Raw genomic sequence first — 17,123 nt, forward strand, 5'->3', positions numbered from 1 at the left:
CTTCTGTCTCTTCTTTTGTCACCTTCTTCCCTCTTTCCCTCTCATGCCAGCCAGAGAAAGGGCTGTGAGAGCCCCCAGAGAAGGACAGATGGAAAGGGTATAATGTGGGTGCTCACCAGAAAGACTGAGGGCTCCATCTGCAATAAACAGCAGCAGTAGCAAAAGACACTAGATGCCCACGACTCTGCTGGTCGATGGTCCTGGAGGGCACTGAGAAGGAGTCTTGGTTCCAACAGGGGAAAACAGACAGCAGCTCCAAGATGATGAGGCACTGCTGGCACTAGTACCATCTCTCATCTGCCTCCTGAGTATATCACCCTCGTCCCCAGTCATCCAGACTCCTTCCTGACTGGCCCCCAGGGGCTTTACAGGGCTGGAACCACTGTAGATAAGAAGGAGATGAAGGGTGAAGTTCCCCATCAGCTTCAATGAGTGGGCCTCTGGGGACTCCCATTCCAACTGATGAATATCCCCAAGGCCCCTAAATGTCACCCTTTGCTGACCAGCTGGCAGAGCTCTGGGCCTTCCAGCCTTCCCCCTCAACCCAACACCAGGGAATCAGAGTCTCAGTGACATGGATGAACTTACTGGTCTCCCAACTCCTGGGCTAAGAGCTGGCCAGTTGATTTTAGAGCTGGAGATCAATCTGACCCTCTCCCCACTGCACAGATGGGGAAAATGAGGCCCAGTGACTTACTCAAGGACGAGAATCCAGTCCTCCAAGGCAGCTCTTCCTATTGCCTAGGACTGCTGCAACTTTCTCAAACTCCTGGGTGGCCTAGCTCAGGAACTTGCTGTGGCTCTCAATAGTCTTTAGTCTGAAGGTCCCAAGGAGACCTCACAGGTCCCAAGTACCCCACCAGATTTCATTCACCTGACCCACAAACTCCTCCTCCTATCTTCCAGCAAACTTCAGTGCTCCTCACCTCTGGAAAGCTGCCAAGATCCATGCTTTCCCAGTTGCTCTCCATTGTCCCAGGATAGAAGTGCCTGTACCTGTATGACTTGGTCAGTGGGTGATCTCATCAGAAAAGAGCATCCCAGAATGAGGGCCAGTCTTCTCTACCTTCAGGCTATCTCCTTCATCAGACTGGGGTTTCCAGCCATGAGAAGCAGATTCCCACCCCCTCCCCCAACAAAAAAATTAGAACACTAAGGGGAGATTACGTTTTCAGGGTGCAGATTCGCTCTCCCATCAGACTGAAAAGCTCTAGAGGGCAGTCAGCAACTCTCCCTCTAGACAATCAGGCTTTTTTTTTTTTTTTTTTTTTACAATCAGGCTTTTAAGGGGCAAGATCTGTCTTGCCCATCAGACTGAGGCAAGATTGCCCCAAGGGGATTGGAGATCCACCACTCAGGCATATTGATCCCAACACACAAAACTTTATTGTCAGTACACAGATGCCTGGCCCCACTGGCCTCACCTTTCTCCTCTTGGTGCTTAAGCCCACTTAGGCCCCAGCTAGCTCTGGCCTCAAGCAGGGGGCTAGAGATGTCCACCCTTAGGACAAATCCTGACTGCCTTGGCCAGCACCCCCCTTCTGTGCTCATCCTTGCTGTGGGGCTCCCTCTCTTCTCCAGCATCCTTGTCCATCTGAATTCCTCTGGACCTGGGGCTCACAGGCACAAGCCCTGGAGCCGCCACCCCCTTTACAGCCCCAGGCCTCTGCCTAGGTGTAAGGGAGAGGATGGTCTCAGGCCAAGCTGTGCCAAGTCATGCAGAGATGCAGGAAGATGCAGCGGCTGGGTGTGTGTGCTCAGGCCCTTTGGCTCCCATCCTGCCTCTCATCGGCTAGTCTTGTGTTTGTTAAGGAGTATGTTCGGGTTGGATTCCTGAACCTGCAAACCAAGGGGTTTGTCAATCCCCTACCTTCACACGGCACACACTCCCTCACTGCCCTCCACTAGCTTCAGCAGCTACCCCACCAGGCTTCCCGGGGAAGTCTTCGTATGTCAGACTCTAGCTGCCTAGTATCCTCTCCCAGCTTGGGAGCCCAGGCTGTGGACATTCACAAGGCTCCGGATCATTCTAGCTCAGTCAGGTGCAGTGGGAAGCAGAGAAAGTAACTAAGTCATGTGGGTGTGTGCCTTTTTCTCCCTAGAAGCTTCCTCCCTCCGGAGGAGTCTGTTCTGATGCACTCTAGCGAGAACCCAGGGATCCCCTGCCCACCGTGGGCTTAGGTATCTGCCACAGGGCAGAAACTGAGCTGGCTCCAGCCATCCTAAGAAGGGGTAGGTTTGAGGGCAATAGAGACTTAAGTGACTCAGTGGGAGGAGCCTGATGGGTGGGGGCAGAGCCTCTCGGAGGAGGAAAGGGTGGAGGAACCTAACCGGATCAGCGCTGGCTGCTGCAGTGCGTGGGAGTCCACGCAGGGGATCAGATCTTGGATTAAACAGAAAGTTTGACTAATGGGGCAGAGGCTAGGCTGGGCTGGGGGAGGGAGCCGGGCGAGCACTTATTGGGTGGGAGGGGGAAGCTGCATGCACCTTTTCCCTGTTGATGAGCGCAGTGATCAAGTCTTGCTGGCAGGTCATGTCCCGGATGTCCAGGGAGGACCCGCTCTCCACCGACCCGTTCAATGACAAGTGCTTGTGCATCAGCTCCTCCTCCTGCTCCTGGTTGAAGCGGATGGAGCGTACCTCCTCCACTATCCTGGGGGCGGAGGGGTGAGTACTTTCCAAGGGCTGGGGGAGCGTGGGCGGGAGCGGAAGAGTGGGCTGCCCTCCCACCTCGTCCCTGGCATCCACCCCGCTTCGCCCTCCCCCTTCACTCTATGGAGATCCAGGCCAGGCTGTGAGCTCCCGTGAGATGGAAGGAACAGGGTGATCTGGATTCCCGCTCCTCCACCCACGGACCCCCAGCAAGTCATTTAAACCTCTCTGGGCCCCAGGGTCCACATTATAAAATGGTGAGGGCGTGAAGCCAGAAGAATCTGAGGCTCCGCTCAGCGGGGACTCACGGGACTCGGGGTACCCCCAGTACCCGCCCTACGTGTTGAGCTCATCTCGAATCTCCTTGTACTGCATCAAGTTCTCCTGTATTGCCTCGAGCACCAAACAAAAGTTGTCACAGGTGTTTTCTGAGAGGTTAGATAGGTTGCCCCCCGAAAATGGCTCCAGAGGGAGGCCAGACATCTCCAAACGGGCGACCACACAGTGTACCAGTGGCAACTCGTTTCTTCCATCCTCCACCTCCTTGCCTCTCTGGGAAGAAGGAAATGGGGAGGAGACAGACAGCTCAGCTGCCACCCCTCCCCCAGCTCCTTCCTGCTTGGCTAGGGGGGAGGATGAGTCTCTTAGGACACCAAGGTTCTAAAGCCCCTCATCTCAGCTCCAATCTTAGCACCCCCTACCCTGTCGTGGGTCCAATCTTAGGACCCCCTACCCTGCTGTGGGAGCTCAACTTCAAATGCATAAGCCCCTCCCCCACCTCTGAAAATTCTCACTCCTTTTCAAAACTTAGTGTCCAGTTTCACTCCTGATAAATCCTACCCAGCAAACTTCTAAAGCCTGGCCAACTCTCAAGTCATAGCCCACAGTCTATCGACACTTTGGAAAGTACTCCACCCTCCACTCCCACCAACCTTTTGGAAGTTCCACCCTTGAATGAATAACCCTGTAGCAAACATTTAATGAATTCTACATGTGTGCCAGCTACTGCTCATTCATTCATGTAATTCTCATAATAGTCCTATGAGGGAAGTATGATTATTATTCCCATTTTACAGAGGAAGAAATCGAGGCTTAGGTTGGTTACCTGCCCTAAGGTCACCCCACCACTCAGTTTTGAGTTGCCACAGAAACAAGACATCAAGGAAATCCACACCCTTCAGATGGCACTTAAGGTAGGGGATGCTGCCCCCAGGTCTCAGGCTTGACTTTCTCCAGGCCCTTGAGTGTGCAAGCGTGCCTGTGCGCGTGCATGCGTGCACACACACACACACACACACACACACACACACACACACGGGTGCGCTCAAGTCAGCACTCATACGTTCACCCTCTCTTCCCTTCTGCCCTCCCCAACCCACTCACCTCATTGAAGTTTATTTGACACAATTTCCCGTGCTCTCCTGCCTTCATCATTTGCTCCAGATTCGTGGTCACCACAACGACCAATAAGTTGATGCCAATGAAGGCACCGATGGTGATGAAGGTGGCAAAGTAGATGGCGCCCCCAATCTCCATTGCATACTCTCTTGTCTCTATCCTGGAGATGGCAGGCAGGGGCCCCATCACCTCCCTGGACTTTTGAGTCTCAGTTTCCCCATCTATGAAATGGGGTCATTATTTCAAGGCCTACTGGGACTTCTGCTACCTCACTGCTGTTGGGCAGATCTAATGCCCGCTCTGACCATCTAAGTACCATCTGAGCACCTGCTGTACTGCCTGAGACAGGCATGGGCCTCAAGCCAGCCCTCTAAAGTGGGACATCAGCATTATCAAGTTTAATCTATTGGCCATACTCTTTATGTTTTTCTTATTATCATCAAAAGTAATTCAAGCTCATTATAGGAGGATCAGAAGGAAGATATATAGGAAAAAAGCTTATCCATTCTTAACACTTTATTATGAATCTCCCCTAAAATATTTTCCTAGGTAATAAGGTCTTTCTCCCTTTCTCTCTCTTTCCATACACACAACACACACATATATATGTGTATATATATATTCTGTGCCAGGCTCTCTGCTAAGAGATTTGTACAGCTTTTCTCTATTGATCCTCATAGCAATTCAGACATAGTTAATTATTGTAATCCCCAAGTGGCCGGTGAACAAGCTGAGGCTTGGAAGAGAGACAAAGTAATTTGTCCAAGGTTGCATGGCTAGTGTCATGGAGCAAAGACTCAAAAGCCCAGTCTCCAGTTTACCTTTATTGCACACCCTATGATTTTTCTACTACCTATATCATAATGGACAATGCCTACAAAAGCCCTTTGCCAACTGTGCTTCTACTCTCACAAGTGATAAAAAGAAATCAGTCGGGGGACCCATTCCCTGGAGTGGACTGGACACAACTAGGGTTTAGATGTAATGGAAAAGAAGTAAAGAACAGAATCTGGTGACCATCTGTGACCAAAAATGACCTTGGGCAGCAAGTCTAAGAGTGAATAAAATGAGACTCTAAATTCCCAGGAGTCCAGGCAATGGGCTTGAATGTGGGCTGGGAGGCTGTCCTGAAGCCTCAGATCTGCTTTCTTGCTCAACTACGCAGTTGTTGAGCTTGACAGGGGAAAATATTCATGAGCAGGTCTGCCTTAGGATTTCGTAGGGGTGAATTTCAAGGGGGACAAGGCTTCAAGCTGACCAAGACCAGTCCCAGGGGTCTCCTTTTCACCAGTTTGGAGCCCCAGGCAGCCCCCTCCTGCTGGGCCATTCTGTTCCCAAGCCCTACCCCCACTGACCTGCCCTGCTTGGGGGGGGGATGGGGGAGACACCCCTAAGGCACTCACTGAAAGTCGTTGTAGATGTCCACCCAACCATCCTGAGTGATGCAGATGAAGAGGGTATACAGGGCAACCTGCATGTTCTGGAAGTGCATGGGCAGAAACGCACCAAAGAGGGTGACCCCAAACACAGAAAACACCTGCCCAAGAGACCAAAGAAAATGGCTAAAGGACCTTGGAGATATGAACATGCAAATGCCATGCAAATGAATGCTGGCAAGGGAACCACAGGGATGCAGGCCCATAGGCTTCTCCTCTTCTCCAGATACCCCTGTATCCCCAGTGACCCAAGGGACCCTGTTCGGGGAAGGGGAGCAGCTGGGGATAGGGGAGGGCACTGACCAGCATGAAGAAAAGGATGAGGGTCATGATATTGGCCATATCAGGCACCGACTGCAGGATGACACGGATGATCCGGGCCAGAGGCTCCACCGCCATGCATACATGTACCAGACGAAGCGCCCTGTGTCACAGCCTCTCAGGGGTGCCCCTCGGCCCTTCCGAGACCCTCCTCCCCACTGCCCCCTGACCTGCCCAGATGGGCAGAGATGATCCCCACCATCCATCTCTTTCCCAGGGTCCAGACTGGTCCCCCCCTTTTTTTTACTGGTCCCCTCTTTACCCCAGAGTTCCCGGCTCACCTGAGGGTATAGGTGATAGCGATGACATTGAGTTCATTAATGAAGAACCCCAGGAGCAAGATAAAGATGATAAGGAAGTTGAGGATGTTCCAGCCGTCCTGGGAGGGGGGTGGGCCAGCCCCAGTGGGGTCTATCAGGCCCAGCCCCTGGGGACATCCTGGGTCTGCCCTCCCACCATCCCAAGGATAGGAGTGTCAATGTTCCTCTCAGGGCAGGGCTGGTCATCTGCCATCCACTGCTCTTACTTCTGCTGCCCCCCAAATGTGCCACAAAACACACAGGCACTCGCTGTCTCATATGCACGTCAACAGCCAAGTGCCACCTCAGAGGCATACAGTGGACACTCACATACACACAGCTAGTTTCTAAGCTGAGCACCCACCTTGGCTAGTGCAATGCTGAAAATGGCCTTGCCCTACAGTTAGGCGATGGGAGAATGCTTGGATGCTTCAGGTTTCATGTGACACACACGACAATATTATAATACAAATAAATACTAAGAAAAACATTAAAGAATACTGCTTCAGTGGTCCATTCAGAAGTGAACTAGCTCTCACTGTATGAGAGAGAGAGGGAGAGAGACAGAGAATTTTTACAAGTGCTTTGTCCAGGAAGGCACAGAGTCATATAGGAGCAGGGACAAAGGGTATACCTGGGTGGCTCAGTCAGTTAAGTGGCTGCCTTTGGCTCGGGTCACAATCCCATGACCCTGGGATGGAGCCCCATGTAAGGGCTCCCTGCTCAGCAGTGAATCTGGTCCTCTCTCTGTCTCTCCTGCTTGTGGGCACACATGCACTTTCTCTCGGTCACTCAAATAAATAAAATCTTTAAAAAAAAAAAAGGATAAAGAAAAGAGTGGGGACAGAGGAAGGAAGCTCCCATGTACAAAAAGTTCAAGCAGAGCCACCAAAGAAGGGAATTTAGGTAGCAAACAATGGATGCATTCACCTTTTTTTTTTTTTAAAGATTTTATTTATTTATTCATGAGAGACACAGAGAAAGAGAGAGAGAGGCACAGACACAGGCAGAGGGAGAAGCAGGCTCCATGCAGGGAGCCCGATGTGGGACTCGATCCCGGGTCTCCAGGATCAGGCCCTGGGCTGAAGGCAGCGCTAAACCACTGAGCCACCCAGGGTGCCCCAGGATGCATTGACTTTTTAACCAGTGATCCCACTTCAGAAAATCTGACTCGTGGGAACTCTGGTCCCAATACAAAATGACATTTGTGTAAGGTTAAAAAACAACTCAGGTGTCTGGCAATGAGACACTGGTTGGGTAAACCATGGAGCACTATGTAGCCAGAAAAGAGGAATGAGAAGGATCCATGTGCTGATGATATAGAAAGGTGACCAGGATCCATTAAGTGACAAAAGCAAAGTACAAGGGAAGGCGGATACAGGAAAGTGAAGGTTAAAACATGTACATATTAGCTTATGATTGCAAAATACACTGTGAGGATAAACAAATGATGATGAATATAAACAGATTACAGGGAAGGGGAGGGGAAGAGATGAAGAGAAGGAATGGAAGGAAATATTCTCTGTGTACCTTTCAATATAGTTTTGACCAATCTGTATCTGCATTAAATATTCAAAAAGGAAACTATTTTTGAAAGATATTATTTATTTATTCACGAGAGACATACACAGAGAGGCAGAGACATGGCCAGAGGGAGAAGCAGGCCTCATGCAGGGAGCTTGATGCGGGACTCAATCCCAGGACCCCAGGATCCCCACCTGAGTCCAAGGCAGATGCTCAACCACTGAGCCACCCAGGTGCCCTGGAAACTATTTTTTAATGGAAAAAAATGTTCTTAAATGTATCGGGCATTCCAATGAACACAAGCCCTCCTGGTATCCCACATTCCGCATGCCTGTGCCTACACATCCAAAAGGAGATGTAAGTCTGTACAGATCCAGCCCCCTCCCCAGTCAGTATGAAGCTCCTACTATATGCCCAGACCCTGAACCCAGAACTGGATCGTGAAGAAACAGGATTTCTGCCCTGTGGGGCACACAGACTATTTCCAGGAAGAGAGATAGTAAATTTAAACTCCATGTGAGAGAGATAATTACACAGTATCAGGGAGGGATAGCAACACCAAACTGGTCTAGCAGAGACAGGAGGACTTCCTGGAAGAGAAGACATCTAAACTGAGTATTAAGCTGTAAGCAGGAATAAAGTAAATGAATAAAGTGTCAGGGAGCTCTCTTTTTCCCTATCTGGGCTAGGGGTCAGCTTGGACAAAAGCATGGAGGTAAGAAGCAGCAGCTGTGTGTGTGTGCGTGCATGTGTGTGTGTGTTGGGGAATGCAACTACAAGCAGTTTGGTGGTTGGTACATCAAGGGCAGGGCACAGAATAATAAGGCTGCAGAAGTAAGCAAGCCACATCACGGAAGGCCTTCAGCACTATAAAGCAATTGGACCCGATTCTATGAACAGTAGGGAACCACTGCAGTAATTTGAAGGATTTGAGAAATATTTAGGTGGTGAAATAGTGATTAATAGGCTGTGAGGGTGAGGAGGAGGAAGGGACCCCACAGGGAAGAAGAAAGGAAGAGCTGGGGACAAAATTTTGAGGATTCCTGTGGGGCTGGGTAATATTTTGAGATATTAATTTACAGAATTTCCTCCCTTTCCTGCATTTCCCCTTTCCCTCCTCTTGCCTCCCCTTCCACAAGAGCCATTCAACAGGGAGCAGGTTTTGTAAACCAGGACCTAGGGGAAGGGAGGGGGGTGAGGAAGGAGGAAGCAGAAGCAGTCTCTAACAAGCCCTGGCTTTTGGCACTGGGATCCTGGACCCCATGAAGGTTAGGGTTTAGGACATTAGCGCTTAGCCCGGGGATGGTTTTCCCCTTCAGGGGACATTTGGAAATGTCTGAGGACATTCTTGGTTGTCACAACTAGGAAAGTGCTAATGACATCTAGTGGGGAGAGGCTGGGAATGCTTCTGAACATCCTCCAGTCCACAGCCCCTACTACTAAGGATTATCCAGGCCAAAATTTGTCAGTAGTGCCAGCCAAGATTGAGAAACCTTGATTTAGGAGATAAGCAGAGTGCCTCAGAGGAACACAAGATTCTCAGTCAATTCTTTTGTGCTAACGAAATGCTGGGGCTTAGTCTTGAAAGTACAAGCCCCCTGGGGCACATGGCTGGCTTAGTAGAGCATGTGACTCTTGATCTCAGGGTCATGAGTTCAAGCCCTACACACTGGGAATAGAGTTTACTTCAAACAAACAAACAAACAAAAGAATAAAAAAAAAAAATAGGGGCACCTGGGTGGCTCAGTGGTTGAACATCTGCCTTTGCCTCAGGTTATGATCCCAGGGTTCTGAGACTGAGTCCCAAATCAGGCTCCCCGCAGGGAGCCTGCTTCTCCCTCTGCCTATGTCTCTGCCTCTCTGTGTGTCTCTCATGAATAAACAAAATCTTTTTTAAAATTTTAAAAAACAAAAAAAAAATTTTAAAAAACATTGTTAAGAAAATGTGGACTCCCTAACTCTGCTGAAAAGAAACCTCAAGAAGAGATGAAGAAGGAGATGTTTTCTCTTAGGGAACAGGTGTCTGCCTGTGCCCTGGGGCTAGTTCTGGTAAAGTGGTACAATGAAATGGTGACAAAAAGCATGGCACCTACTCTCCTCTTAAGTGTGGAAACATGTAAATATGCACCAGCCCATTCTTTTCTGTTAATAAACATCACTGCAAATGTTATTTGCACAAAGCAGTCTTTAAGACATCCAGACTTCAGAAATGTTCTGGGTTCTATGCTCTGTGTTCTATGGAGTGAAACCTCTAACCCCTGGAAAGCTTATAATTCTAAATGGTTGTCCTGGTAATGGTATTTATTTATTTTTAAAATATTTTATTTATTTACCTGAAAGAGAGAGAGAGAGAGAGAGAGAGAGAGAGAGAGAGAGAGAACAGGAGCAGTAGGAGGGGCAGAGGGACAGACTCCTCGCTGAGTGGGAAGCCAGCCAAGGGGCTCCATCCTAGGCCTGGGAGACCATGACCTGAGCCGAAGTCAGACTCAATGGATTGAGCCACCCAGGCACCTCCTGGTAATGGTATTTAGATGATATTTCCTTTTTATGAAAGGTATAAATACTTGACAGTTCTTTTTTTTTTTTAAGATTGTATTTTATTTATTCATGAGAGACATAGAGAGAGAGAGAGAGAGAGAGGCAGAGACACAGGCAGAGGGAGAAGTAGGCTCCACGCAGGGAGCCCGACGTGGGACTCGATCCCGGAACTCCAGGTTCATGCACTGAGCTGAAGGCAGACACTCAACCACTGAGCCACCCAGGCATCCCAACAGTTCTTTTTTTTTAGATTTTATTTTATTTTTTTATTTTTTATTTATTTATGATAGTCACACAGAGAGAGAGAGAGAGAGAGACAGAGACAGAGACAGAGACAGAGACAGAGAGAGACATAGGCAGAGGGAGAAGCAGGCTCCATGCAGCGGGAGCCCGACGTGGGATTCGATCCTGGGTCTCCAGGATCGCGCCCTGGGCCAAAGGCAGGCGCCAAACCGCTGCGCCACCCAGGGATCCCTAGATTTTATTTTTAAGCTGTCTCTATACCCAACCTGGGGCTTGAACTCACAACCCTGAGATCAAAAGTTGCTAGCTCTACTGACTGAGGCCCCCAGGCCCCCCGGATAAGTTTTTTTTTTTTAAGATTTTACTTATTTATTCATGAGAGACACAAAGAGAGGCAGAGATATAGGCAGAGGGAGAAGTGGGCTCCCTGTGGGGAGCCTGATGCGCCACTTGATCCCAGGACCCTGGGATCATGCACTGGGCCAAAGGCAGACAACCACTGAGCCACCCAGGTGCCCCTGATAGTTTTTTTTTTTTAATTTTTATTTATTTATGATAGTCACACAGAGAGAGAGAGAGGCAGAGACACAGGCAGAGGGAGAAGCAAGCTCCATGCACCGGGAGCCTGACGTGGGATTCGATCCCGGGTCTCCAGGATCGCGCCCTGGGCCAAAGGCAGGCGCCAAACCGCTGCGCCACCCAGGGATCCTGGTTTTTTTAAAGCCTCTTCTCAAACATGCCCAAAGGCAAAATACATCCCTTGACTTCAGAAATCATTTGACTGTAGAAGTCCTATTAGAAGAAAGTTTGAGTCTTTGTGTCATTTAATGTAGCATTAAGACCTGTTCCCACCCAGACAGTTCGCTGACACTCTCCAGAACTGAGTCAGCAAGCTATAGCCGGTGGGCCAAATCTAGCCAGGGGCCTTTTTTTTTTTTTTCTGTAAGGCCCTCAGGCTGAGAATGGCTTTCATATTTTTGAATGGTTAGGGAGAAATTCAAAACAATATTTTGTGACAAGTGAAAATGATATAAAGTTCCAATTTCAGTGTCTATGAGTACTACTTATCGAGAACACAGCCCTGCTCGGTTTGTCTGCACTGTCCGCAGGGCTTTTGGGCTCCGCCGCAGAGGTGAGTGTTTGTAACACAGACTGTATGGCTCACATAGCTTAAAGTATTTATTTGGCCCTTTACAGAAAGTTAGCTGACTTCTGCTCTTGAACTCTGTAAATTAAGGTGAAAACCCTCAAACTTATTTCTCAGATAAGGAAATCAAGGTTTTCCCAAGATCACAGAGCAGGGGAAGGCTAACCCAGGGGCTGGGACTCAGGGAGGCTGCAAGTTATTTTCTGCTGCATCACAGACGTGTCAGGAATAGTCTCTCCACACCACACACACACACACACACACACACACACACACACACACACACACACATTCAGCTTGTTAGATCGAAAGCACAGGGGTGGGGTACAGTCCCTAAGGAGGAGTTGGGGCAATGGCAGGGAGGGCCCAGGATCTCACCTTCCAGAAAATCCAGAAGCCATTTAGCCAGCCGAGGAGAACCTCACAGATAAGGATGGTCAGCACAATGTCATCTATGGTAGAGAACAACTCATAGTGTTTCTACATGGAAGACAGAGAAAAAGAGAGGTCAGGGAGGTCAGTGGAGCAGAGCCTGGGTGAGGCCGGAGAGAGGAGCACCTGTGGGGGAAGGAAGGCCCATATCCCTGCTGCTCTTCATCCTCAGCATCTTTGCAGTTCTCATTAGAGCACATTTTCCATGTACATGTGTCATTCATGGTAGCATCACCATCGTCCTACAAAGTTGGTTTTATTCCCATCTCAAGGAAGAGGAATCAGAGAGTTGCCCAAGGTCAGCCAGTTAGCAGTAAAGACTGTTATCTGACTATAAACCTTTGCTCCCAACCTCTAGAGTAGGGGTACTTGAGAAAGAGAAGTTGGGGAGAGGCAGGACAGGCTCCAGGATTGGGAAAAAAAAGCCCTGGACCCTGAAATGTTGGACACCAGGCCCCATCCTTCCTTCTCTGCTTGTCCCAACTACTCCTGATGCTCCAGCACCCAAATTCCCCAGGGAAGGCCTGACCAGACTCCTGCACATCCCTCACACTCATGGATCCAGTTCCCTGGGTGGACTGATGGATGATGGATGGAAGATTTGATGACCTTGAATTCTTTTTAAAATCCAACTCACTTTCTCCCAGTCTTTCATGAGGCTATGACCCTACTATAGTTTGTGACCCCACTAACAGCTCCCAGCCCTCAAGTCCACTTTGGCAGTTACCAAAGTCTTGTAAGGACTCTTCCCTTCCTTCACTTCCATGACCAACAGACTCGGTGACTCAAGAGTCACTGCTACACACAGAGGCCTCCTGGTTCCCACACTTTGCCATCACCTGTATCCACTGGCCAAAGAGAGGCTGGGCAGAGCTTCTTAAACCCAGACAGGAGGTTAAGGTTATGGGCTTCCTACCTGTTCCAAATTCCCAAAGGGCATCACAGGCCAGGGATGTCAGTCTACAATGAGGAAGCACTTCCTTTTCCCTCATCTGTCCCCTCAGCTCCATTCTGCTGGCCCCAGGAGGCAATAAGCCCTCCTCCCTGTCTACTGCAAGAGCTTCCTAAATAGTCCTTCTTCCTTCTTCAAGTCATGAGCATCTATGGCTAAATCAGAGTTGCTATCTTTACCCATAAGCCTGCCATGGCTCCCAATAGCCTGCAAGGCAAGGTTCAAAACCAGTCTGGCATTCACAGGCCCCTAGGATTTGACCTTCATGGATACATATCCTCTACCAGGGCCTTTAGCATGTTTGACTGGGACCCACAGTAAGAGATGTGTTTTATATTTCACAGCAAAATACTCTGCCTCCCTCTTGCTCCCACCTCCCCTTCTCCTTCACATACACACATACAACTTCTATTTCATTATTTTTCATTCTATATCAAAATGTTGGTATCTGCAGTCTGAACTGATTTCACAGTTGACGGATGGAAGCACATTCATTCTGCCATCTTGGCTGTTGGGTTTATGCCTCCACCACACTAGAGGCCACTCTTGTCAAGGCCACAAGCATTAAACCCAGGGATGCACCATGATCCTTCCCCGGCCTCCTCTTGTGCCTCTTCTGGCCCTGCACATCCTCCTTGACAGCACATTCTCCTGGGGCCTCCCAGTCCTCTGGCCACCCGTCCTCAGTCTCCTTTTGTGCCTCATCCTCTATTCTCTGTCCTTCACTGGGATGCTCTCCTCAGTGCTCTGTCCTGGCATTCGTCCCTTCTCACTGGATACTCTCCAGGTGGCCTCCTCTACTCCTTTATTATTATTATTATTTTTAAAGATTTATTTATTTATTTATGATAGACATAGAAAGAGAGGCAGAGATACAGGAGGAGGGAGAAGCAGGCTCCATGCTGGGAGCCCGACGCGGGACTCGATCCGGGGACTCCAGGATGGCGCTCTGGGCCAAAGGCAGGCGCCAAACCGCTGAGCCACCCAGGGATCCCTCCTCTACTCCTTTAGCTTCTGGCAGCCATCCACTCAGATGCTGTCCACCCTCATTTTGCCATCTCTACCCCCGACCTCTTGGCAGGGTTTTAGAATTGACCTCTAACCTCTCCCTAGACATTTCTGTGTGGATTTTGCATGCACATCTCGAACACTACTCAACTCAAACTGACCTCAGCATCCTCCCCAAAGCTGCTCATGGTCCTATGTCCCCCATATCCCGACAAACACCATGGTCCCCGCACAGCTGCTCAAGCTAGAAATGAAACTCCTTGCTCTCCCTTTCTCTACATGTGTGAGGTGACAAGGTATGTTAAACAAGGCAGCAGGTAATAAGTGCTCACTAAGTGTTAGTTGTAAAGAAAAGCAGTCAGGGGATGCCTGGGTGGCTCAGTCGGCTGGCTAAGTGACTGACTCTTGATTTCAGCTCAGGTCATGATCTTAGGGTCCTGGGATCTAGCCCTACCTCATCAAGCTCCTCACTCAGCAGGGAGTCTGTTTGTCTCCCTAGCTCTCTGCCCCTCCCCCTGTTCACTCTCTCCTCTTTCTCTCTCAAATAAATAAATCTTTTTTTTTTTTAAAGATTTTATTTATTTATTTGAGAGAGAAAGAGCATGAGCACAAGCACGGGGAGAGGCAGAAGGAGAGGGAGAAGCAGACTCCCCACTGACCAGGGAGCCCAACGCAGGGCTCAATCTTTGGCCCCTGGGATCATGACATGAGCTGAAGGCAGACACTTAACTGAGTCACCCAGGTGCCCCAATAAATAAATCTGAAAGCAAGCAAGCAAGCAAGCAAGCAAGCAAAGCAAAGCAAAGCAATCAGGAAGGCCCATGAATTTGACTCCTTGATGTATACAATCTCTTTTACCCATGACCCTTGCCCAGATCTAAGCCCCACCATCTTTCACTTAAAATCACAATATAGTCCTGCTGGCCCATCTTTTCCCGCTCCTAGCACCCTCTCTTCTATGGTCCACCCTGTGGGAGTGAGTATAAGTTTTCTAAAACACATGTCTGGTCATGTGACTTCCAAGCTTTAAACCATCTCCTGGCTTTCCAATGACAGAAGCCATCCTCCTTAAGATAACATAAAGACCCTACGCCAGCTTGCTGCTAACCACCTCTTTGAAATCATCAGCCGCCACACTGGACATTTTTAAAATACTGATTTCAAATGGTGCAATTTGTGGATGTAGTATACTCCTTGTAGGAAATTAAAACATCAAGGATAGGACCAAAATCATACTGGACTTCAAGATGGACATACAGAACTTGCTCACAAGCTGTTTCTTCCATCCCCAAACATGCTTTCCCACTTGTTTCTGCCTGGCTGACTTCCACTTACTTTTATTCTCATCTGAAGCATTCTTTTTCTTCCCAGGAAGCCTTCCCTGATGGTACAAATTAGGTTTGATGCTAATTCTGAGCGCCCACGTACTCCGTGACACTCAGGCAGGCATTTATAATGACACACTTGTGTCTGAGACAGACTTAGGTCTGCTGTGATCATACCTAGAACCCTGGCACAGAGTGATCTTCTCATGGTGACTATTAACTAAAATGGGATACCCTTCCCCACCAGGCACCCATCTGTCTGCCTCTGCACACACCATTTTCCTCCTGCCCTGCCTCTCTACAGATTCAACGCCTTCCTCAAATCTGGGTCCCCTCCACCATGAAGTCTTTCTTGATCTCTAGTTCCCTAGGTCAGACCTGACAGGCCCTTGAAGAACATTCGATGCAATCATCATGAACAGATGAGGAGCCTGAGGCCCAGAGACAAAAGCGCCTTGCCCAGGTCCACCGTGAGATCAGTGGGGCCAAAGGTCAGGCTGGAGTCCCACCTGGCCAAGGAAGGAGTTGGTGCGCAGAGCAATGGTGATGGCGTTGACCACCAGCAGCAAGGCCAGCAGGAACTGGAAGGCCGGGTGTCGAAGCAGCTGCTTGACATACATGCGAGTGATGAACTCCTGTATGTCCCAGGCATCCTGGGAGAGGGTGGGGGACCTTCCTTCAGGCAGGCGTCACTGTGGGAGGCCTCTGCCTGAATGTTTGTTCTCAGTGAATGGGGGCTGTGGGGGGGATGCTGCTCTAGGGGGAGAAGTTGCCAGAGAGGGGTCATGAAATGGGGTCATCAGTGTAGGAGCCACTACCTAAATGGCCACTAAGAGAGGGTGACTGCTGGGGGATCTTTGTGGGAGTCATTGCAAGGGAGACCTTTAGGGGCTCTGGTAGAGAGTGACTGTCATTATATAGAGGCTCCCGTGGGGAGCACTGCCAGGTGGGTCCTAACAAACCATGATGGGGTCACTGCAGAAGTCACCGCTGGGGAGGGTCCTCAGGGAGGATGTTTAGAAATTAGAAGAGGGAGAGTTATTGTGACAGCCTGCTGCCTCCCCACTCCCCGGGAAATACTGCTGCACAAGGGTGACCGTGGAGGCGGGGAGCCTGCAGGTGCAGCCCCAGCTTCCTCCTTACCTTTGTGCTCATGATGTCTTGGCGGTTGATGAGCACTTGCTCCTCAGGCCAGGCGTAGGGCTCGTGAGTGGCCCTCTGCAAGGGTGAGGAGAGAGCCCATCGGTGCAGCCTCTGTCCCCGGGACCCAGCACGATGCACCTGCACCCCCACTCCTCCACCCCCCAATGTGCCCAGCTTGGTGGGCCAAGGCAGGGGCCACCTACCATGACATTAAAAGGTTTAACAGTGGTGTCAGTCCACTGCTGCCACCACTTCTTTTGGCTGTCTATCATAGCTGCTCAGTCTCCTCCCACCTGTCAAAGAAACTTCATTCCAAGTGGTCTTGCTCCCCCTCGTGGTGATATCATAGAGGACTCTGTGACCTCCAGCTGTCCACATTCCACCAAGGAATTCTTGAGCTTCAAGAAAAGCTCCTCCCATTGACTCCCCTGGGTACCCTACGGAGGAAGCCTGGGGCACTGAGGGGCTGGGCTGGGGTCAGAGGCTGATGGGAACAAGTCAGGTTTCTTGTACACCCCTGGATGGAGACAGAGGGGCATGGCCCTACTCTGGGTCCAGGAGCTGGAGGGGAGACTGGGAGGAGGAAGAGAAGAGATCCTCTTCCCAGAAGACCTCAACCTGTACCTGTCCCCACCAGCTTCGCCATCCACAACCTGTCTCAGGGCCATCCACCCTGTCCTTCCACATAGGTATGTTTCTCCATCG

At 49.9% G+C, this 17,123-nt stretch overlaps 1 protein-coding gene across 1 annotated transcript; it reads right to left on the reverse strand.

The window, feature by feature from the left end:
- Nucleotides 1–1,785: 1,785 nt before the first annotated feature.
- Nucleotides 1,786–16,690, reverse strand: CATSPER4 (cation channel sperm associated 4). The gene is made up of 11 exons (XM_026014483.1): nucleotides 16,622–16,690; nucleotides 16,419–16,493; nucleotides 15,785–15,928; nucleotides 11,937–12,038; nucleotides 6,089–6,186; nucleotides 5,790–5,910; nucleotides 5,454–5,587; nucleotides 4,036–4,210; nucleotides 2,993–3,204; nucleotides 2,488–2,653; nucleotides 1,786–1,839 (listed from the first exon to the last, which is right to left on the reverse strand). The coding sequence occupies exons 1-11, from the start codon at nucleotides 16,688–16,690 to the stop codon at nucleotides 1,786–1,788; spliced, it is 1,350 nt and encodes a 449-aa protein (XP_025870268.1).
- Between the last annotated feature and the right edge of the window lie 433 nt (nucleotides 16,691–17,123).

This window comes from Vulpes vulpes, chromosome 2, assembly GCF_048418805.1.
Source record: "Vulpes vulpes isolate BD-2025 chromosome 2, VulVul3, whole genome shotgun sequence".
In the NCBI taxonomy this organism is placed as follows: Eukaryota; Metazoa; Chordata; class Mammalia; order Carnivora; family Canidae; genus Vulpes; species Vulpes vulpes.

Bases quoted from the DNA above. Each gene is read 5' to 3' on its own strand.
- CATSPER4 (XM_026014483.1), bottom strand. From the start codon at position 16,690: ATGATAGACAGCCAAAAGAAGTGGTGGCAGCAGTGGACTGACACCACT. The intron at 16,494-16,621 runs GTAGGTGGCCCC...TCACCCTTGCAG, and splicing joins TTAAACCTTTTAATGTCATG to AGGGCCACTCACGAGCCCTA. The intron at 15,929-16,418 runs GTAAGGAGGAAG...ACCCTCTCCCAG, and splicing joins AAGACATCATGAGCACAAAG to GATGCCTGGGACATACAGGA.